The following is a 24815-nucleotide window of genomic DNA, read 5'->3' on the forward strand; positions in this document are numbered from 1 at the left end:
GAAAGTATAACTCACCAGTAAAAGTAAGTACATAGTCAAATTCTGAATATTCTAATAATGTAATGGTATGTAAATCACTTGTATCTTTAAAAGGGAGAATAGAGGACAAAACTATTAAAATTAATAGTAACTACAATAAATTGTTAAGGAATATTCAATATGGAAAGATTTGAGTTGTGACATCAAAAATTCAAAATTCAAGGAAAGAGTAAAATTAATATGTAGTTTTATTTTTTATGTGATCAAGTTTATCAGTTTCAAATAAATTGTTTTAACTGTAAAAAATCCTTTAGTTAGCCTCATAACCACAAAGCAAAAATCTATACTAAATGTACTACAAATTAAAAGCAAAAAAATCAAAACATACTATTAGAGAATAATCACTTATCCAGAAAGGAAAACTGTAATAGAGGAAGAAAGTAAAAAGGATCTACAAAACACCTAGAAAACAATCAACAAAACGGTAGTTATAAGTCCTTCACTATCAATAATTATCTAGCATCTAAATGGACTGAATTCTCAAATTTAAAGACAGAGTGGCTGAATGAAAACAAAACAAAACTACAACTATATGCTGACTATTGAAGACTAACTTCACCCGTAAAGACACATATAAACCAAGTGTAAAGATAGAAAAAGATATGCCATGCACATGAAAACTGAAAAAGAACAGGAGTAGCTATATTTACATCAGATAAAATATACTTTAAACCAAAAACTGTAAAAGGAGACAAAGAAGGATATTACATAATAAAGTGATCAATTCAGCAAAAGGATGTAACACTTGTAAACATATATATGTGTATATGCATGTGTGTGTGTGTGTGTATATATATATATATATAATTTGTACCCAACACCAAAGCATCTAAATATACAAAGCAAATAGATCTACAGGGAGACATACATTGCAATACAATAATATTAGGAGACTTCAATGCCTCATTTTCAGCAATAAAACAGTCATCTAGACAGAAAATCAACAAACATGAACTAGAAAATGAACTCTAGGCCAAAAGGACCTAACAGATATTTACAGAACATTTCATATAACAAAATCAGAATAAACATCCTTCTCTCAACTGCACATGGAAGATTCTCCAGGACAGATCATATGTTATGCCACAGAACAAGCCTTAACAAATTTAAGGAGACTAGAATCATATCAAGTATATTTTCTGACCACAATGGAATAAAACTAGAAATCAGTACAGAAGAAAATTCAAAAACTTTTCAAACGCATGAAAACTAAACAACATGCTTCTAAATAACCAATGGGTCAATGAAGAAATTAAAAGTCTTCAATATAAAAATGTATTTAGAAAATTGAAAAGGGAAACACAACATATCAAAATATATGGGATATAGCAAAAGCAGATCTAAGTGAGAAGTTTACAGAAATAAATGTCTACACTAAAAAAAAAAAAATCTCAGACAACCTAACATTGCACCTGGAGGAATTAGAAAAACAAGACAAACTCAACCCAAAATTAGTAGAAGCAAGAAAATATTAAAGATCCAAGCAGAAATAAATGAAATGGAGACTAGAAAATACCAAAAAAAAAAAAAAAGAAAGAAAGAAAAAACAACCAAAAATTTCATTTTTGGAAAAAATAAAATAATCAAATGTTTATTTAGACTAAGAAAACTCAAATAAACATAGTCATAAATGAAAAGATATTACAACTGACACCACAAAAATAAAAAAAGAATTATATGAGACTATTTTGAATAATTTCTTATACATCAATAAATTGGATAACCTAGAAAAAAAATGGATAAAATCCTAGAAACTTATAACTTACCAAGATTGAATTATAAAACAATACAATACCTGAATAAACCAATAACCAGTAAGGAAACTGAAATTAGTAATAAGTAGTTTCCCACCAAAGAAAAGCTGAGGATCTAATATATTTGCTGCTTAATTCTACCAAACATGTAAGTAAAAACTAATACCAATTCTTATCAAACTATTCAAAAAAAATCAAAGAGTAGAGAATACTACCAAACTCACTCCACAAGGCTGGCATTCCCCTGAAACCAAAACCTGCAAGAATGCAACAAAGGAAAGCTACTTGTCAATAACCCTGAAGCAAAAATTCTCAACAAAATGAATTCAATACATGAAAAAGATCATTCACAATGATTAAATGGGATTCATTCCAGAGATGCAAGGATGGTTCAAAACATGCAAATCAGTAAATGTGACACACCCTATTAACAGTATGGAAGACAAAACCATATAATCATTTCAACAGATAGAAAAATAATTTGACAGAATTCATCATTCTTTTATGATAAAGAATTTTAACAAATTAGGTATAGAAGAAATGTGTCACAACACAATAAATATATGTGTTATATATGACAAACATACAGCTATCATCCTAACAAGCAGAGAAAAGTTGAAAGCTTTTCCTATAAAATCTGGAAGAAGATAAGGATCTCCACTTTCACCACTTCTATTCAACATATTACTTGAAGTCCTAGCCAGGGCAATTAGGCAAGAGAATAAAAATAGGCAGAAATAAGTTAAGCTGTACTTGCTTACAGAAAACAACCTTAAATATAAAAAATCATAAACAAATGAAACTTATAAAACTCCTAAGCCTTCTCTTGATCCTAGAGTATCTGGAAACCTTTATGAACTCAAAAATATAGGAAACCAAAACCACTTTTAAATAGACAAGTAGATAAATGAATGACTTTTAGATTCTTTCTCCAAAGTTCTAATCTAGTACACACCCATAATATTGTCTTCAATGAACTTTAGAAATGAACCTTTCCATTTTAGAATCAGTATTCTACTACTGACCACTGTTTTATTTCAGTTTATCTCATTCCAAAACAGTTCTAAGACTCATCTCAGAATTCAGACTCTCAAAACTCTAAATTTCATGACAAAAAACTATAATTACAATAAAGATCATAGGCTGCTAAAGCTTCTTAAAGCTTAAATCATAATGCCTGCTACCATCAGAGAGGACAAGAATAATCTTAAAATGGATTACATCATAATATGACATGGTATAAATTCTGTATCTTTTCATCTTACACTTTAAAACATGTTTCTCAATTAAATGAATAGGATATATATACTCTAGCTAAATTAAACAAGGCAAACAGGATCTTTCTCCATAAATATGTTATTCTGTTTTCTGTAAAAAGGAACAGATATACATTAAACTATATAAACATTAAAATATTTTCAAAATGAGCAATCTTATGGAAATCACTTAACTGCTACACCCACCAGATTCCCTACCTATACTGTCAATGCTAATACCCACCTGGTGGGGTTGTAGTGAAGATTAAAGGGCCAAATACAGAACTAGTAAACAAAGGTAATCAGTATTTATTAGCTGTTTTAATTAAATTTGAAATCCCATGTAGAACATGTTCTGTAATACATAAATAAATAACCGTGTTCAAAAAGTTATTTAACTATGAGATGGACATTTAGGCTAACTTACCACAGCTGACCCATTCAGAAAGAATTCTATTAAACATTATATTTCTTCGGGAACTATTACAAGACTATTTAGAATCAACACTAGTAATTTGCAATGCAGGTCATGAACATTTTTCAAAATAAAATCATCTCTTTTAGATCACAGATACGGAACTTTTTGACATTATCTGACATAGTTCAAAACACAGTGCTTTGAACCGAGACAAAGTTCTTTTGGGAGGGAAATTCCCTAAAATATGTACATCATGCAAAAAACAAAAAACACAAACAAAATCTCTGTGGTCCAAGCAAACACACACAAATTATTTCTCATGAAGACCATATGTTCATCACACCAGTTTCTGTTAATTATTAATTATGATCCCTATATCAGGATGATGGACACCACTCTGAATGCCATTCTGGGTGCCAGGGGGAGCTTCTTCAACCACCAATGAAATGCTTCCACCCCAAAAAGTGACATTAACTCCACTCCCATCTTCACTGGTCCAAGCATGTCACTTGGTGACTCCTAACTTGACAGGGGCAGAGATGTGCAATCAGCAGTGCCCAGAAATAGAGAATTGAATACTAGACAATACACCAATGCCGCCATACTATCCATGGGGATCTTGGCAGGCCTGCATTGTAGAAAAGAGATGGGTTTAGATCAAAGTGATTACGAAGGAGAGGAGGTTCTGAAATTTTCATAAAAGGAATGCCAACTCTACCGTTTGAATATATTGCCTCTAACATAACTCCCTCTTTAATCAGTAGCATGGATCTTTATCCTCTCGCTGAAGAACTGTTTTATTCCCATACTTGCTAAAAGCTCAATTGAGGCATGTAATAATTGAGGGAGACTAAAAACCATGTTAATTCTTCATCAATCTAGATTCTCCCCATTATTCATATCCCTCTTGCACCATCAGAAAGTGATATATACAGACCATAGTATATCATCTCTAAGCATAACTACCTTTGATGCATTTAGAGTAGTTAGAAATGAGTTAAGAGCAAAACTATTTGCCTTCTTCTCTCACAGTAATTTGGTCAAGAAGATAATTTAATACTGAGTATTTAGCTCCTGTAACAGTAATTAAATCTAAAATATTTCTACTCAGAACTTTTGAGGAAAGGCTTTGAACTGCTCATATGGGATAACTGAATTCACTTTACTCACCATCCTTATTTCCGTTAATATTATAACCTCCTTTATGTGTGATCAAGTATCACAAATATTAGAGATTCAGAGTTATAAAAGAAGCAATACAGTACCAATTTTTTTCAAAATATGATGTCATTACCTAAATTCCTTAAGTCTTTATTTTTATACTTTAAAAAAGGGACTTTAAAGAGTAGTTTTTTTTTTCAGTTATGAAAGGTAGAATTTCATTTTAAAACCTCTTCTTATTTGTATTTTCTAATATGCACTTATCTTTTGAAGCATTTAATCCCATAATTTACCTACAGGAGAGTTATCTGTGAATTTATCATGCATATAATAACAAAATGGAAGTAGCAAATAATGAATAATCGGTCTCAAAGAAAATGAAATCATTTAAAGAAATATTTCCACTGTCTTTGAATGGTATTGGAATGTCATACTTACAAAGGTTCTGGGCAATTTTAGAATCTAAAAACTTAAGTTCTTTAATTTTTTTCTTAATCAATTTCTTCTCTTCAATATCTTCCTCTTCTCTTCTCTCTGTAAAACCAAGATAGATCCATGTTAGGGGCAGTAATTCATTCAAATACAAAAGTGGAAAAAGTGAACTTTTTATCATTAAATAAGCTAAAAAGGATGTAGCTCTTCTAAATAAAAGTTATAAAAACAAATAAAACGATAGATATCTCAAGACCTGAACTGTTGAAGATAGAAACTGGGAGCTTTTATGCCAGAGAAACTATGGAAAGTAAATATTTGAAGGTCTAACAGGAAAAACAAAAATAAAACTTATGTATACTATGGAAACCAATACCAATGGGTATAAGAATAACTACAATTAGCTCATTTGAATAGCATACAGGATACGGTTATAAAAATTAAAATACCTGCACTCAAGTTGCAAGTATATTAATTGGATTATATTTTTTAATTGGATTATGAAGCTAGCTCTAAGAATGCTAACTAAAACACAGTCATTTTATGTCTAATATAAAATACCATTCTTATTTAAAAACATAGCTTATGAAAAATTAACAGAATAATTTTATTGATTGTGAATGTTGAATCATCTATGCATCCTTGAAATAAATCCCATTTGATCATACTGTATTATCTTCTTGATGTACTATTGGATTTGTTTTGCTACTATTTTGTTGAGGATTTCTGCATCTAAATTCATCAGGAATATTGGTCTAAGTTTTCTTTTTGTGTGGGGTCCTTGTCTTGTCTTGGTATTAGTGTAAAGCTGGCCTTGTAGCACGAGTTAGGGAGAATTCTCTCCTCTTCATATTTTTGGAATAGTTTGAAAGGAATTGGTGTTAGTTCTTCCTTAAAACCTTGGTAGAATTCAACAGTGAAGCCATCCAGTCTTGTTGGAAGACTGATCAACTTCCTTACTCTTTATTGGTCTGCTCAGGTTTCCTATTCTTTCTGATTTAATCTTGGTAGCTACGTGTCCAGAAATTTCTTCATTTCTTCTAGGTTTTCCAATGTGTTGGCAAACATTTGTTCATAATTAGCCTCTAACAATCCTTGTTATTTCTGTGGTATCAGTTGTAATATCTCCTTTTTTGATTTTGATTTTATTCATTTGGGTTTTCTCTTTTTCTTCTAATGGTTTATCAATTTAATTTAAAAAAACAACAACAACTTTTCATTTGTTTAATCTCATATTGTTTGTTTTTTGTGTGTTTTGAGACAGGGTCTCGCTCTGTCACCCAGGCTGGAGTGCAGCAGCATAATCACAGCTCACTGCAACCTTGACTTCTCAGGCTCAATTGATCCTCCCACCTCAGCCTCCCGTGTAGCTGGGACTACAGATGTGTGTCACCACATTCAGCTAATTTCTTTTTATTTTTCATAGAGACAGAGCCCAACTATATTGCCCAGGCTCGTCTTGAACTCCTGCCCTCAAGTGATCCTCCCACCTCAGCCTCCCAAAATGCTGAGATTACAGGTGTGAGCCACCTCACCCAGCAATGTGTCTTCTTTTTTTATCTGTTTCATTTAGTTCTGCTCTGAACTTTATTATTTCTTTCCTTCTACTAACTTTGGGTTTGGTTTGTTGTTTTCCTAGTTCCTTGAAATACATCACTAAGTTCTTGATTTGAAATCTATTTTTTTATGTAGGCATTTTTTGCTACAAACTTCCCTCCTAGTACTGTTTGTGCTATATTCTAAAGGTTTTGGTATATTTTGTTTCTACTTTAACTCATTTCAGAAATATGTTTTATTTTCTTAATTTCTTCATGACATATTGGACATTGAGACTAATTGTCTAATTGGACATTAGAGAAGCAAGTTGTATAATTTCCATATTATTTGTAAAGTTCCCAAAGTTCCTGTTGTTGATTTCTAGTGTTACTCCATTGTGAGCTACAAAGATACTTAATATAATTTTGATTTTTTAAAAGTTGTTGAGACTTGTTTTCTGGCCTAACATATGGTCTATTCTGGAGAGTGTTCCATGAGCTGAAGAGAAGACGTGTGTTGTGCACCTACTGGATGCTATGTTCTGTAAATGTCTATTAGATTCATTTGGTCTACAGTGCAGTTTCAGATTGATAGTTCTTTGACAATTTTCTCCCTAGATGGTCTGACAAATGCTGAAAGTTAAATTCTCCAACTACAACTATATTGGAGTGTCTCTCTCCTTGTAGATATAATAATATCTGCTTTAAAAATCTGGGTGTTCTGGCACTGGGCATTCACACATTTAAAACTGTTATATTCTCATGCTGAATTGGTCCCTTTATCATTATATAATGATCTTGTCTCTTTTTATCTTTTTTTGACAAAGTCTGTTTTGACTGATACAAGTATAGCTTATCCCTGCACACTTTCACTTTTCATTTACATACATTACATTTTTTCAATCCCTTTGCTTTCAGTCACTGTTTATCTTTACAGGTGAAGTGAGTTATTGTAGACAGCATATATTTGCATCCCATTTTTTAAATCCATTCAGCCAGTACATAACTTTCAATTAGAGAATTTACACTACTTATAATCAAGGTCATTAATGGGTTAGCACTTACTTCTGTCATTTTGTTGATCATTTTCTAATTGTTTTGTATATCCTTTGTTTCTCTCTTCCTCTCTGTTTATCTTTGTAGTTTGGTGGTTCTCTGTAATAACAATATTTGCATCCTTTCTCATTTGTGTGTCTGCTCTATAGGGAGCTTTTTACTTTTATGTGTTTTAACAGTGGTAGATACAGCTTTCTTTTGCTTCCAGATATATGACTCCCTTAAGCAGGGAGTCTAGCGGTGATGAATTCCCTCAGTGTTTGATTGGCTGGGAAAGACTATTTCTCCCTCATCTCTGAAGAACAGCTATACTGAGTAAAGCATTCTTACCTGACAGTTATTTTCTTTAAGCATTTTGTATGTATCATCCAATTCTCTCCTAGCCTGTAAATTTTCTGCTAAAAAAATTGATGTTGGTCTGATGGGTATTCTCTTATATGTGACTTGACACTTTTCTCTTGCTATTTTTATAAATCACTCTTTGCCTTTGCCTTTTGAAAATTTGAATATAATATGTCTCACAGAAGAGTTTTTGAGTTGAATCTATTTGGGAATCTTTGAGCTTCGTGTATCTGGATTTCTATTTCTTTCCCAAGATTAGAGAGTTTTCAGCTATTATTTCATTAAATAGGGTGTCTATGCCTTTTCCCATCTCTTCTCCTTCCAGTAATCCCAAAACACAAATATATATTTGCTTAATTTTATCCCACATGTCACACAGACTTTTTAAATCTTTTTCTCTATTTTTCTTTTTTTGGTTTGTCTGGGTTATTTCAAGAAACCTATCTTCAAACTCAGAAATTATTTGTTTTCCTTGTCTAGTCTACTGATGAAGGTCTTGATTATATTTTTTATTTCCTTTATTGAATTATTTGATTCAAGAATTTCTATTTGGCTCTTTTTTTATATGTATCTCTTTGTTGAATTTCTCATTCTAATCAATTGTTTTCCTGATTTCTTTATATTGTCTACTTGTGTTCTCTGTGCTTCACTGAGTTTCCTTACGATCATTATTTTGAATTCCCTTTCAGGTCTTTTATAAATTTCTTTTTATTTGGGGTGTGTTATGGGAGAATTACTATGTTCCTTTGAGGTACCATGTTTCCTTTCTTTTTCAGATTTTTTTGTGTGTCCCTATAGTGATATCTGTGCACCTCCTGTAATAATCACTTGTAATATTATAGAGTAGCTTTAATAAGCTAAGACTTTTTCCTGCAGATGTATTTACAGCATCGATTAAGTAGAGTGTTTGGAGTTTTGGGTGGGAGCAGCCACATAGTCTGTGTGATTTCTTCAGCTATAATCATCAGCAGTGTCTGAGATTTCCTCAGTGGCTTAGGCTGCAGTTGTTTGTGGAGGCTTTGGTATGACTTTCATAGTGATGAAGATGAAGAGCCAAATCCAAGGTGGGTCTGTCCTTGAGCCCAAGTGGCATGTATATGGATACCAGCAGGCCCTAGTCACATCAGTCCTTCATCCCCTGGGCAGCAAACATAGGTTCTGGGAAGACTAGTCCTTGGGCCCCTGGGGGTTGTACTTGGGGAATGGCAGTAACAGTCAGGTGGCACATGTGATCGTATGGCAGTCCCACACTGGAGGTGGTGAGGTCGCTATTGGACAAAATTGGGAACTTGATAAGAAAGAAGAGTGTAGCAATGTGTTTTGGTAGATATGTGAATCACTAAAGGTAAAGTTCAAAATCTGAAATGCTCCAAAATCTGAAACTTTGAGTATCAAGATGACACTCAAAGGTTATGTTCAAAGGAAATGTTCATTGGAGCATTTCAGATTAGAGAGATTTGGATTAGAGGTGCTCAACCAGTAAGTATTATGCAAACATTCCAAAATCTAAAATACAAAACACTTCTGGTCCAAAGCATTTCAGATAAGGGATATTCAACCTGTATATTACAATTATATATTTTGGTACATAGCATGAGGTAAGAATCAAATTTTCCATTTTTCAAAACATTTGATATTTCTGTGTCATTTTATATAATTAACCATCTTTCTCAACTGATTTTAAGTTACACTTTGATCATATACCTAGTGTCTAGATACGTTATTTCTATTTTTCTGGGCTACTAGTTCTGCTACATTATTCTCTGTGCTACTGTTAACACTGCTATCACCCTGTCTTAAGTACTATAGATTTATGATACATTTTATTCATTGGCTGTTCAAATTATTTTTCTCCATATCTAAATTTTGTTCTTTTTTTTTTTTTTTTTTTGAGATAGAGTCTTGCTCTATCACCCAGGCCAGAGTGCAGCGGTGTGATCTCGGCTCACTGCAACCTCCGCCTCCCAGGTTCAAGCAATTCTCCTGCCTCGGCCTCCTGAGTAGCTGGGATTTACAGGCTCATGCCATTATGCCCAGCTAATTTTTGTATTTTTTTTTTTTTTTTTTAGTAGAGACAGGGTTTCACCATGTTGACCAGGGTAGTCTCACACTCCTGACCTCAAGTGATCCACCAGCCTCAGCCTCCCAAAGTGTTGGGATTACAGGTGTGAGCCACCACGCCCGGCCCTCATTTATTTCTCCACATGAACTTTAGAGCAATCCAAAAGGTCTAAAAATAAAATCCATTTGAACTGTATTTGAATTGCAAGGTAATTGCAAATAGATTCTGAGAGATTTAATATCTTGACAATTTCCGAACTTCCTTATCATAAACATGGCATGTGTTTATAATTATTCAACTTAGCACAGTGTTCTTCATACATGACCTGTATATTTTATGTTAAGTGTTAGGTATCCAAAGGACATTTATACTCCTAGGTATTGTGTAGAAACTTTGCCTAATTTTGTATACATGTTTTATAATCAGGATTTTACTTATTTTGTCTTTCATTCAGATAAAAAAAATTATTAAGCAACTAAAAAGAGACTGTGTTAGGCAACAAAGATACAATGCTAGACAAGATAGAGAAATTCCTTGCCTCAAAGAATTTAAGGTCTAATATAAGTGACTATAAAATAAATGACAATTATAATACATGGATGTATTAGTGATGTTATAGTGAAAACTACACAAGAATAAAGAAGAGCACCCTAACTATGCTTGTCAAAAATAATCCTTTTGGGATAAATACCTAAGCAAAGCTTGAAAGGAAAAATGAGTCAGCCAGGTAAGAAGGTGGGGGTATGTGGGAAAGACACAACAATAGAAGAATAGTATTTGAAGGTGTAAAGGTGCAAAAACTCTAAAGGCACTGAAAGACTTGAAGATAATAAGAACAGAAAATATTAAACAGAAATAAATGACACCAGAAATGAGTCAGGTACCAGATCACATAAGATATTTTAAGCCAGGCTAAGACATTTGGATTTTATTCTCACACTAATGAGGAGCCACTGAAGATTTAAGCACATGAGACATCAGGATAACTATATTTTAGGAAAAACTCAGGCTAAAGAAGGTGGATTAGAAGAATGGCAAAAATTACAATAGAAGGGCAAGACTGAAGGAAGTTAACAGTAATCCAAACGAAAGTAAATGGTACCTTCACCAAGGGCAATAACAACAGGGAAGGAGAGTGTGGATGAGTTCCAAAAGTTGATTCTATAGTCGGAAATAGACTAATTATTGATCCAGCCCAAATCTGTCTCTTGAACTCCAGACTTGAATAACCAACTGCTCCCTCTCAACATCTTTATTTGGATGTCTAATGAGCACCTGTACTTAACATGCCCAAAAGCAAACTCCTGACATATACGTGCCTAACTCCATATCTCCTCTCCCAACTATTTTCTTCAGCTTAAAAAATGGGAATGTTCTTTTCGCTATTTTCAAGTCAAACGCTTGAATTTTGCTACTATTCTCCTCACGATAATATCCAATCCATCAGTGAATCTAGTCGATTCTAACTCCAAAATATTCACTAAACTAATCACTCCTCACCATTGCCCTGGCTACAATTTCTTTTTGTGGCCAACATCTTTTTTCACCTGGACCACAACCGGTTTCTAACTAGTCTCCTTGCTTTCAGGCTTGACTAGCTGTAGTCTCTCCACTACAGTGCAGCAAATGAATCCTGTTAAAAACTTAATGGCAAAGCCTTCCCTTACTGCCTTATATAGAAAGCAAACTCTTCACCTGGTGTTCTCTATCACCATTGCTCTGCCTTTTTTCTCCTTCAAAGCACTTACTCCTTACATATCATAAATTTGATATTGTCCCTCTTCCTCCATTAGAAGATAAGATCCTTAGAGGCAGAAACTTTGATTGTCACTATATTCTTAGCACCAGGATTAAAGCCTGGAACACATCAGGTGCTCAACAAATATCTTTTGGATGGACATACATGTGGTCACTTGTGTGTATATATGTATGAATCGGCAGAGTAAAAGAGAATAAAGAGGATACTCAGGCTTAAGCAATCAGATAGATGATAATGATGATGTTTATTTAGATAAATGATGGTGATGTTTATTTAATTCAGCAACAATTGAGGAACAGGTTTGGACTAGTCCAGTTTAAAACATGTTCAGTTACAGAAGCTCTTGTATATCCACATAGTCATGTACAAGAGGCAGCTGGACATACAGATGTGGAGAAGAGAAAATGGGAATGATGATACAGGTATCAATCCTAGTAACTACTCCACTAACTGTCACAGGTTTTCCAGGTACCATATAACAACACTTTCATCTCCTTATTCCCAGAATTTAAACCTTGTTTCTGGTCTTGTTGTATTAGTTAAAATTTTCAGATGAAGGCTAATAAAAAAGTTAGTAGGATTCCCTTCCTTAACCTGACCAAATAGCAATCCTCAACTTCTCAGAAAATGTATACATTTTATTTTCTTGTCTTTATTCTTAAGAGCAGACTGTAACTTTTTAAAATGTTTACTTTTCTCATCATTATCAGTATCCTTTTACATTCTGAAACATTTCGTAGTCTACCTAAAGAAAAACGTCAAAGACACAAGTAACCGTAAATTTTAAATCACATTTACTGAACCCCTATTAAGTACTGCACTGAATGCTTTCTGTTTCCGTTTCTTATATAATTCTCATTATAGTCATCCTAATACTACTACTACTATCATTGTCATCATCATCATCACAATAAGGAAAAATAATGCTTAGGGTAATTTTAAGCAATAAATCTGATAAAAGAATGATGACCACCTGACTTGGACTCCAATATTCTTTTCACTATCTATGAAGTATGTTAGGTGTCACAGTTTAAAAAAAAACAAATACAAGCAACCTTCACCACTTCAACCTCCAAATAAGACACTGACATAATTTAACCAATTCTACCTTTTGAAAATAAAAATGACAAATTAGACTCACTTAATTTAATGTATCAGCATACTCAGGATGGTGAGTATATACCCAGTAAGGTAATCCTCTTCTACCATCTTCACTGCTATCATATAGTCATAGGATTGTTGGGACAAAGGATCAATGGAACTTAGATAGTGAGAATATGGACAAAGGGATACAAAGAAGCAGAACTGCCTAAGAGAGAAAACAACAGAAATTTTAAAACCAAAAGAGAAATACTTTTTTGTTGATATGAAGCCAGATAATGAGTCTATTATACAAAAAGATTGATTTGGAAAAATCTTTCATATTGAGAGATAACAAAAGTTTTGTTTGTTTTTTATTTTTTAATGCAATCAGGGCTGCATCAGTGGAAAACCAGCAAAAATGTTTTATGCAAAGACCACTGATAAAGCCGCACATAAATGTTGGCAACAATAAGGATGAATTAAAAACAAATGAGAATAAAGGAGGACATTTAGTGAGAACGAAGTTTTTGTACAAAATACTATTTCTGCTAGCCATGCTGGCAATACCTCTGGTAAAATACTAGCATGCCTGGAGGAAGGGCAGGGTCCTCTGTCTGGGAACTCAGGCCTGGAATCCTGACAACAGGTTCTACATCCCAGCCTGCCACATGCTAGTAGCTAAACCTCATTATGGCTGTGATTGCTCACCTATGATATAGGGATACTGGCCCTCTACGAGTAGTTGTGAAAATGAAATGAGATGATAAATACCTTCATGTAACCCTTCCCCTGTGGTGACAAAGAAGAGTACGATCAGAGACCATAAACACAATTTAGCATTCAAGAGTAAAGCACACTTCAGGCTCAAACCCATGAATCGGTGGAGCTACTCTTCTAAAGCCAGTACAAAATACACTTATCTCTGAAAGACTAGATTTTCTCAAATATAACATGAAACTCTGAATCATAAAGTCAGATTATTAGTGCCATCTATACTTGTGATCTAGCTTTGTTGCCATTAGAGTTTTGTGTTTAATCTTACTTCCTAGAGATGCTGTGTAAGGCTCCATTTTTCCAAGAGAAGATTAATACCGTTCAAAAACTGTTCTGATCACTAACACAGCATATGCCGCATTTTATAAGGGTTTTATGTCAGAATGAAGTCAAAGATGACAAAAGTTTCTATGTTGCCAAGAGCCATGAACTGAAAAAGTCTCTTTTAATTACATTTTCTCTTCATTCTTTTTCTATTTTCAAAGTTTCAAAAATAGTAGCAAAATTATATAAAGAATATCATTTCAAAATCCTTTCTTTCATACTAAATTTTCCATTTAAAAATCATAATTCCATGTCACATGGTTATACATATTATTCCAGTTCATTTTCCATTATGTACTAATCAGATTGATTAAAAATATAGCTTTTTAGGAGTAAGATTTCATATAAATGTTATCATACATTATTTCACCATTGCAAAAGAAAAAACACCTCAGAATATGCAGTTTTAAATGTTTTAGTAGTCAGTATAGGCATAAAAGGTAATAAAAACCAGTTTTCTCTTTCTATAACTGAGTATTTTAAATCAGTAAATGTTACTAATAAGTGTTTACTCTGCTTTTGTTGGTGCTCCCTGGTTAAACGTATCTTATGACAATATGCACTTAAAATATTAAGCCTTTTAAGTTTTTTTCTGGTATGCCTTTAGCATAGATATTATTAAATTTTACATGTTAATGTTTATAATAAATTACCTTTTTAAATAGACTGTAATTACACTAGCCTTAAGAGTATGAAAATAAGTATATCTGAATAAATAAGCAAGCATTCTTCTCTATGACACAGAGAGAAGACAATAAATTCAACTCAACTAAAAAAATAAAGTAAGCAAAATAATTTACCTAGAAAATGAAAAACACCAGTCCCTAACAGTCTTCAAATGGGTAGATATCTACGAATTACTTGCATAATGGCTGTTATTTTTCTTTGCCTTCTAACTCATGAGATTCTAAGAGGCTGATAAAGAGTATCAAAATTCGAAAGATACAAATTTTTGAACCAGAACGGCCCTTCAGTATGGACTTTAACCACCTCATTCTATAAATCAGGAAACCTAAGCACAGAGAATATAAGCTACATGCTGAAGGTGGCATAAGGCTTGGCTATGAGCAGACCTGAGACCAGGAACTGACCACCACACAGCAAGCCTAGAGCATCCTCTGGGACATGGAATTTGCATGAGGAAAGCAGTCTGCAACCAAGCACATTAGAAAGGATAACTCCCCACACTTTGCATTTACACTTGATCCACATTTTCCCTTGCTGTACATGTTCACCAGGACAGTTAGTGGAAACTGAATAGGCCTGAGGGAGGGAAGAGAAATGTTTAGTCTCCAGAACACAATGAACAGGATTTAAAGCTTTGGCAAATAACTACACAGTTGACTCTTGAACAACACGTGCTTGCACTGCACAGGTACACTTATATGCAGGTATTTTTCAATAAATGTAGTCAGTTTTCCATATTGACAGACTCCCATTTGCAACCAAACACAGACTGAAACTACAGTATTCTCAAGAAGCAAAGCCTGTGGATATGGAAGGTCAACTGCAGGCTGGGCAGAACCAACTTTACGACTTGAGTATGTGTGGATTTTAGTATCTGTTGGGTTCCTGGAAATAATCCCCTGCAAATACAGAAGGATGACTCTGGTTCCAAAGGAAAAGTCAAGAATGCGCCTATCACTACCTCTCAAGTAGTGGGTAACTTTGCTTTGGATAGGGTTCAGTTATTCAGCCATATAGTAGAATGGAATACACTTGATAATCTTAAACTTAAAGGTCAGAAATGGAGAATAGGCAAACGACTGAGAAAAAAACTAAATTTCTGAGAGTTAACAATATTGGTGGTTGATAGGACAATATGGTTTCAAAGAAGGTTTAGGTAGCTCAAAAGCAAATGATACAGAATACATAGGAAAAAAAGTCAAAAAATTTGGAATGTTTTTATGAGATGGCAATAGACCATTGGGAAAATATCGAAGTAAATGCTTTGGTATTGAAAATCACATTGTATAAATCACTTTAGTCATATCTGGCTTCCCAAACCAAGTTTTAATATTTCTAGGCACATAAATAAATGGGTATGTACCTAACTACATAGAAAATAATCAGTGGAGAAACAGATAGGCTATTTTTCTATTCAAATACTAATATATGACTGCCATAACTAATCAGGATATTTTACTAGCAAAAAGAAGTCTGTTTGACAATTCAAGGCTAAGAATTATATAATATATAGGAAGAGTAGCTGAAGCCCTAAATAAAATTTTGTGAAACAGATTATTTCAACTGTAGCAATCATAAAAAATGTAGCAGATAAATGCGTATTTCTCTTTCTGTGACATTCTGTTTTAGCAGACAATGTCACAAAACAAATAGTCTTGAAGGTCTTTTTTCTGCAAGTCAAGTCCTACATGGACAGGAATAAGAATCTCACTACTTAATAAACCCTTCATTATGGGTATATCTAGATTTTTTTTAGCCATAGTCATATGTACAAAAGAACTGTTAAAGTATCGGGAAATACCTTGTTAAAAAACTTAAAGTACATACCTCAAAACAATAACGATTTTTACAAAGGCTACCTAAAGAATGCTTCCCCTACCTCTTTAATCCTATATGAAATTAAAATTCAAAATATTTCATAAAAACTGCTTAATATCCAAGGACCTTCTAAATTATAATAATTAGCAACTTTGCTCATCTCAAAAGTATGACCCCTACAAAAAGAACCATTTTATTGAGGTCTCCTTGGGTATAATCACCCCCTCATAACCAAAGATTTAACTAGCAGAATAACAAGAGTTCAAATCAAATAAAATATTAACACCATTCAAAATCACAGATGAAACAACTTTTTAAATTCACAAGCTGTGGATTAGGGAGAAAAATAATCCTGAAAAGTTAAGCCTATTTATCACATATATCTTAGTGTTAACTGGGTTCATTACAATTTGAGATGAGCTCTGACTGAATAGATCTAAGGACTGAGAGAAGAAAGTAAAAGATATCAGGAAAGAGAGTTCAAAACCCGACTGATGGAAAACTGAATCCTGTTCTAACATCATCTCTCTTGGCTCATCACAACTTCTCCAGAAAACATCCATAAATTTTTATGTGTCCTCAAAATCTCACCACCATAAGAAATACTTCTAGTATCTGGCCCCTGTGAATTCTTCTGGAATGTTGGTGTTTCCCAGTCATGGAATCATACATGTATATTCATAAAAAATAATTTGTCCAGCTGGGCACGGTGGCTCACGCCTATAATGCCAGCACTTTGGGAGGCTGAGGTGGGCGGATCATGAGGTCAGGAGATCGAGACCATCCTGGCTAACATGGTGAAACCCCATCTCTACTAAAAATACAAAAAATTAGCTGGGCGTGGTGGCGGGTTCCTGTTGTCGCAGCTACTCAGGAGGCTGAGGCAGGAGAATGGCTTGAAACTGAGAGGCAAAGCTTGCAGTGAGCTGAGATTGCACCACTGCACTCCAGCCTGGGCAACAGAGCAAGACTCCATCTCAAAAAAATAATAATAATAATAATTTTTCCACTATTTTTACGTATAACATTCTCTCATATGTTCTCTGATGGTAGAAATATATCTCTGCTAGAATAAATTACAAAACCAACTCTGAAAGTTAGTGTATGACATACGAAGACATATACAAAAGAAAGTACAAGAGAGGAGAAAAGTCATGAGTGAGAACTCAGTGTACATTCCTAATTTAGAAGAACTAAATCCAAATGATAACACAGGTAATTCAGGATCTCTAGCATGGTGTCGAATGGAAAAAGTTGATAAACCAGCTTACTAGTATTTGTACACACAATGCTAAGCAACTTGAGACTAGAAGAAGTAACAATACATTATATTAACAAACAGATAAAAAGCAATGCCACATTAAATCATAGGCAGACCATCCTGGTGTATTCCTGGGGAAAACAGAACACAATCATCAAAACAGCCAGAGTGATTATCCAAGACTTGATAGAAGAGAAGTGATCTGACACAAAAATGACCATTATTCCAAAATACTGAAAAAGAATTGACTGATAGCAAAATGGTCAAGCTTAAGTAGTAGAATTTTACAATAAACTTACTTCTATATTTGACGACAGCATGCCTATAATTTTGTGATCTTGTTTTGGGAGGTGGGGAGGCAGGGGAGGGGAGGGGAAGCAAAAAAAGAAAGAAAATGCTTTATTGTGTGGGGAATGGGGTGTGGGTGTGCCAGGGTAGAAAAGAGGAGGAGAAGGTAGAGATAATACCTAGGTATTTGTTCAACTGAACTCAACTTTTATTATCTAGATTTTCTGATACGTAGTTATCCTCTCTCTCTCTGCTTTTACGTTCTTGTTTTTGATAGCTCAGTTGGGAATTCAAGTCACTTGCCCAGTTTCTCAGTTATTGAATCTTTATTTCTCTGTGCTCTAAGAATAATGCCCCAGTTAGCATTCCAGATCATTCTGGTCTCCAATTGGTCTAGCTAATTGGAGTTCCATTATTTGCCTGATCTGTGTTCAAGAATAAACTATTCTGTGCTAGTTTCTGTCCCCACAATCTCCTGAATTTGGAATTTTTATTAATCTGGGCTGTTAAAATTTGTAGTTCTATGTTATCTTACCTTCTGGCTGGAGCTTGTGTTGTGTACATCCTATATAGCTATTTATAACACCCGGCTTGCAGTGGCACAGGCCTGTAATCTCAGCACTTTGGGAGGCCAAGGCTGGAGTATTGCTTGAGGCCAGGATTTCAAGACCAGCCTGGGCAACAAAATGAGTACTCATCTCCACAAAAAACGTAAAAATTAGCTGGGCATAGTGGTATGTACCTATAGTGCTAGCTACTCAGGAGGATGAAGTGGGAGGATCACTTGTGCCCAGGAGTTTGAGGCTGCAGTGAGCTAAGATCATGCCACTGCATTCTAGCCTGGGCAACAGAGGCAGACCTTGTTTTGGAAAAAAAAAAAATTAATAAAATGCCCAGCTCACATACAGACCTCTTTTCCACTGTACCATCTAACTGCAACCCAAATGTTCCATATACACTTCCCTAGTAGTATAAGGAGGTGAGGTTAAAGGAAGACTAGCAGGATTCATTTTATATTGTGATTAGAAAATGATATTTTTAAAAATAATCTTCCTGAGAGAGTAGAGAATGGGGAGTTAGTGTTTAATGGGTACAGAGTATCAGCTGGAGAAGATAAGTTCTAAAGACGGATGGTACTGATGGATGCACAACGTTAGTGTTGCTAATGCCACAGAACTGTACAGTTAAACATGGTTAAAACGGTAAAATTTTGTTATGTATACTTAACCACAACATTTAAAAATAGAAAAAATTTCTTTATGAGGCTTGATTTCAAATCACTCATTTTAATTTGACCTCTTGATTTGAAAATTTATGTAGGAATGATGTAGTTAATATTTTGCTTTGTCAAATGAAGAACAAAAATCTAAGTGGCTGTAAAATTAATCAGACCAAACTGGGATCATTTAAAACGTATACGTTCTTTCCCAAGAGGTGTTCAAAGGCAGAGTTGGTCCTTATTCACTGCACACCTCAAACTTATACATTGGTTTGACTATTTATATGATGATATAGATAATGCTGTTACAAAATAACGATTTCTCTTCTACCTCTCACCCAGATTACCTCTCCAAATTGTACAAAGAATTTCATTCTTGGGCAATTCAGTGTTTCAAGAACCTAATCGCATTTCTATTTCCTTGAATACCCAGCTGTCAGATTTCTAAGCTTATAGTAGCCCATATCAATTACTCCGTCATTAAAGGTGCATAGTGATAAAGCCAGGGCAGACTTTTACATGAAAGGAAGATCTTCATCTTTTCCTACACAGAAACTGACTCTCTTCAGCTTCTTGTTCTTTGTCGCATAAAGACAGGTGGCACATGGATAATGTATAGAATTAGATTCTGGAAAGAAAACCCAAGCCATCCTTATGCTTAAAAGCCTCAAACCATTTACCCAGGACCAGAGACCAGGGAGATGTATTTGGAATATTCAGACAAATGCCAAGTTAACAATGAAATGGCTCTTTATCTAGGTTTCTTGTGGAACCCTGTATATACATATTGACTTATATTGACTAAGGCAAAGTCACTTTTTTATTTTCTAGTTAAACAATACATATGTATATGTATCTACAGGGAGAATGAGGCGTGTGTGTGTGTGTGTGTGTGTGTGTGTATCACTAAGGAATCCCACAGGAAAAATGGAGAGCTAAGCCAAGTCAGGATTCAGAAATCCCTGGATGGTTTATAATCCTTCAAGCCCCAACAAAAACTCCAAAGAATATAAAATAAGCAATACTTTCATCCCCTTGCCAATGTCCATATTTAAAGTTAGGCTACTTATAAAATGAAAATCTCCCAATGTTTTCGAGCCTGCCCCCACTCCCCTAAACAATCTTACCTTCAGTGTAACAACCAAATCTGCTATTAAAAAGAACGTACTTAACAGAGCTGTATTGTGAAATGGGGAGCGAGGTAACCTTTCGTTAATGGGAATGCAGTGGCTTAAATTGTATTAGAAATCTCACTTTAAACTCAATTACTTTACAATTATGTTTGGCCACCTGACACTTGGGCAGAGAAGAATTAACATCTTAGTGAAGAAGAATCTTTACAAGAACTGAAATATCCCTTACTGTAAACTCCCCAACGTAACTAATTAAAAACTATCTTTAAATGCTTCATGAAAATGTCAGAAAGTAAAAGTTTTTGTTCAAAAGACATACACCAACAAGCCAACGCAGAACAGAAACACAATACTAAACAGAATACCTCTGACATCCAGGAACACCTATTAATTGGGACTCTCTGGCTCATGTCAAAATTTCTAATCTCTAAAATGTTTTAATAAATCATATTCATATGCTTAAGACTATTTTACGTCATGTTGGAAACATCAAATCTGCATTTCATATAATTTCTTGAATTTCTGTAAGACTCAAATCCTTTTTTTCCCAATTAAAATGTACAGTGGGATATTATCTAATGGACAGTGGAATATCATCTAATTAAAAAAAATCTCCAATAAGAAACCATTATTTCCAATAAGAAAACTAACCCATAAGAGGCTAAGGGCCTGGCAAATGAAAATGAGGACTGTGGACTCTCATTCTTGTGCTGATGCCATCCTGGCCATTCAAAGCCTATCTAGCCCATCAGTAGAAACTGCAAATGTGATGACAGAAGAACTAAATGGAATTAAAAGCAGAATGACTAAGATTCATTCTACCCTGCAGAGAAAGTGGAGCCAGATAATAACTGGAGATGATAACTGGAGATTAATGTTTTTCTTTCCTGAAATTTGTCCCATAGCCTTGCCATTTCAGGATCAATGGCATTTATTTCCTCTGGGGAGAAAAGATAAACCCTAGAATAAGAGGTCATTCCTCAGCACTGAGTATAAAATTAGATTTCTGTTAATATCTACAGTGAGACAATAGTCTTGAAAGCTATGTGGTTCAATTGCAAAAGCTGGTTACTTACAGGAAAAAAAATTAATGCAGTCACAAAACATTCTTTTAACTATATAAAACTGAGAATAGGGCCCTACTATAAGGAGTGGCTAGGAAGGATGCAGCACATGAGAAAAGGATAGAGTGTCAGACATAGGGAAGACACAAAAGCCCTTCCTGGGCCAAGAGAGAACTCGCAGGGGATCAGAAGGACAAGATCAGAATTCATATACACCTCTGGAGGGTGTGCTCTCTTCCTCCCCAATCATGGTGCAAGGCTGAAGGAGAGCCACCTGGGGAGTAACTCCAAAGAATAACTAAACTAAATAACTAAAGAGATATTAGAGACCCCCAGAGCAGAGGGTATTTGTGGCCAGCTTCCTGTCTGGACCTCCACAGGAAGACCGTCTCACAGAAGCCTCTACCAATATGGGGCAAGCGCTAGAGACAAAAATAGTGCATAGTATGTTTAGACAAGTGTGCTTGTGACAATATCTTGCTTTGTAAGTGGTTAATGGGAGATGTAAAAGCACTAAAAGAGTCAGCAGACATATTTTCAAAAAATATTTACTACGTTGCACTAGATTTTTCAAGTAACAACTGAAAAATTCTCATTGGATATAAAATCCCCTGCAACTCAATTAGGAAAAAAAATCTATACTAGCAGCAAATATCATATTTCATATTTCAAAGAATAAGGCAGCAAGAAGGATGGCAAAAAAAATATCTATTTCTTCCCAATATGTACATGCAAAGGCCCAAAGGGATTATAACATATAAAACACGTATTTCTATTGACCTATGTAATACCTTATCTCAAATTATCAAATTTAACATCTTATCCCCATACTTAGCTCTTTTGGCTTAGTTTCTCAAATACTCATAATGATTTCTCAGCTTTTCACAAACTGCTCCTCCTAAGCCTGAAGAAGATATATATGATTTTTCACTTCATCAATTACTTCCATCCTCAAATTTGAGCAAATATTCTTCAGGATAACCATTATACAGATTTCCTTCATTACAAATGAGTGTCCCTTTTGATCACAGGCACCATTTGGAATAATTAACTATCAAATATATTGCTTTCTGAATGGAGTTTATTGAATTAATGTAACCCTGTGTATGTAATATACTTGACAAAAATTTCTTTCACTTTGAAAAGCTAAAGTCATTTCTAAGCTGTAACTTTAAAAATAAAACAAATGACTCACAGATCTTGCAACAATTTTTTTAGATTCATTTATATTGACTAAGGCAAAGTTGCCTTTTTATTTTCTAGTTAATACACATCAAAATATATAAGGATTTCAAAAAAATCTAAACATGCTATTCCAGCTAATTGCCATATTATTCTAGATTTGTCCCCCAGGAAAAGATATTGACTTTTTAAAGTTCATTGTGAAACAATTCAAACAATATAGAAGTACAATTTTTAAAAAGTAAAGTTTCCCCACACATTAATACAAATATTCCCCAAAGGAAACTATTGAAATGATAGTTATTGTTAACAAAAGCTACTGCTGGTAGCCTTCTGAAAGGCTACACATATAAGTGTATAAGGGTGTACATAAACAAAAAAGATGTATACACATGTATACAAATATACAATTGAAGGGTTTTTTTCCTTAATTAAATGAGCTCATACCATATACATTATTTTGCATTTTACTTGTTTCACAAAGCAATAAACCCAGTGTAATTTTCCATGTTCATATGTCTTGATCAACAACATTTGTTTTAACAGCTTCATAGCATATCACCTGGTACCATAATTTGGCTACATATAATAATTTAGCTATTTTCCTTATTAATGAGCATTCAAGTTGTTTATAAATCTTTGCTATCAATATTACTAAAATATTCTTGCATATTTTTCCATATATATATAAGCATTTGTTGCATCTACTTTTAACTGTGCCGATGTAATAATCTCGTTCTCTTATGAGAAAAGAAATATGATCAATTTAACACCGTTAGCACATTTCCTCTTCTATCGAGTCTGAACAAAATGGGCTTTCTGGTTTTTAAAAAAAGTTTATTTTGGCAGTTTATTTCTTAATGTCAACGAAGATCAGCAGTTTCAAAGAATCATAGAATGTTAAGCTACCAAGAACTCTTATTTTATAGATATGTAACTAAGGCCTGGAGAATTGATTTCTCCAAGGCACACAGCTACCTAGTGGTAGATTCAAGACAAGAAATCGGCTTCCTGGTTCTAGACCACTGTTACTGTACCACACTCCATTTCCTGGGGAATGGAGTGTCCTGGGGAAGGACAAACACAGGCACACAGGACCAAGAAAGCCCTGTTAGAACAATAATAGCAACTGGAAATGTAATAGTTCTCAATATGGAGCTCCTCTGAGGGCTTCCCTGTCATGATAAAGAAAATCTTAATCCATTTCGTTCATTCATTCACTCACTCACTCACTCCCAAATCACTGAGTTAGGCTCTCTATAGAAGAATACAGAAAAGTCAAATGTTAAGGCTTGCTCATAAAGAATCTCGGTTGAAATTGGAACAATAAGATGTGAAGATGTGAAGATCTATTGGAACAATAAGATGTGAAGATATAAAATTATCCAATAACATAATCATTTATATAAAGTGAAAAGCATTACAGAGTTCAAGCAAATTCTGATATTTATTCTATCAGAAGCCCAGTAAAAGTTTATTAAAAGGATAGTAAATTTTTCAATGACCGAAGGCTTTGATTGGCCTCAATTATTTGAGGTCTCACTAATACTCATTAATAATAACAATTACTACTATTTCCTTGAGGCCAACCAAGGGAAAAGATGATGGAGGCTGGGCACGGTAGCTCATGCCTGCAAACCCAGCACTTTGAGAGGTCAAGGTGGAAGGATCACTTGAGGCCAGGAGTTCAAGACCAGCCTGGGCAACATGGCAAGACCATGTCTCTACAAGAAAAATTTTAAAATTAGCTGGGCATACTAACACATACTTGTAGTCCCAGCTACTTGAGAGGCTGAGGCAGGAGGATCCCTTGAGCCCAGGAATTCAAGGTTGCAGTGTGTGATAATCATGTCACTGCACTCCAGCCTGGGTGACTGAGCATGACACTGTCTCAAAAAAAAAATGATGGAGGACTTAGAAAGTTAAAAGAGGCAATAACATCTCAGTAGATGGACCAGGAAAATCTTCACAAAGTAAATGGTATTACATGTAGGCCATGAATGATTAACAGGGGACAGAACTGGAATGCATTCCTTTCCTCTCTTCTCTATGAAGAGCTATTTTCCAAATATAAATATATGCATTTGTATACATATAGAGAAAGAAGCAAACTATAGCTCTGAATAAGTTTTCCATAGAGTGTAGAAGAAAATTTGACTAAAATATAG

The 24815-nt window shown here is 34.3% G+C and overlaps 1 protein-coding gene across 7 annotated transcripts in view; it reads right to left on the bottom strand.

Annotated features, from left to right (window-relative positions):
* Positions 1-24815, bottom strand: part of DIAPH3 (diaphanous related formin 3) — a 490541-nt gene that overhangs the window by 249948 nt on the left and 215778 nt on the right. For all 7 annotated transcript variants that reach the window (XM_055360754.2, XM_055360755.2, XM_055360758.2 and 4 more), the window contains one exon: positions 5067-5162. In XM_055360754.2, the coding sequence (XP_055216729.2) occupies positions 5067-5162 (96 nt within the window). The remainder of the gene's footprint in view (positions 1-5066; positions 5163-24815) is intronic.

The sequence above is a fragment of the Gorilla gorilla genome, chromosome 14 (genome assembly GCF_029281585.2).
Source record: "Gorilla gorilla gorilla isolate KB3781 chromosome 14, NHGRI_mGorGor1-v2.1_pri, whole genome shotgun sequence".
Classification (NCBI taxonomy): Eukaryota; Metazoa; Chordata; class Mammalia; order Primates; family Hominidae; genus Gorilla; species Gorilla gorilla.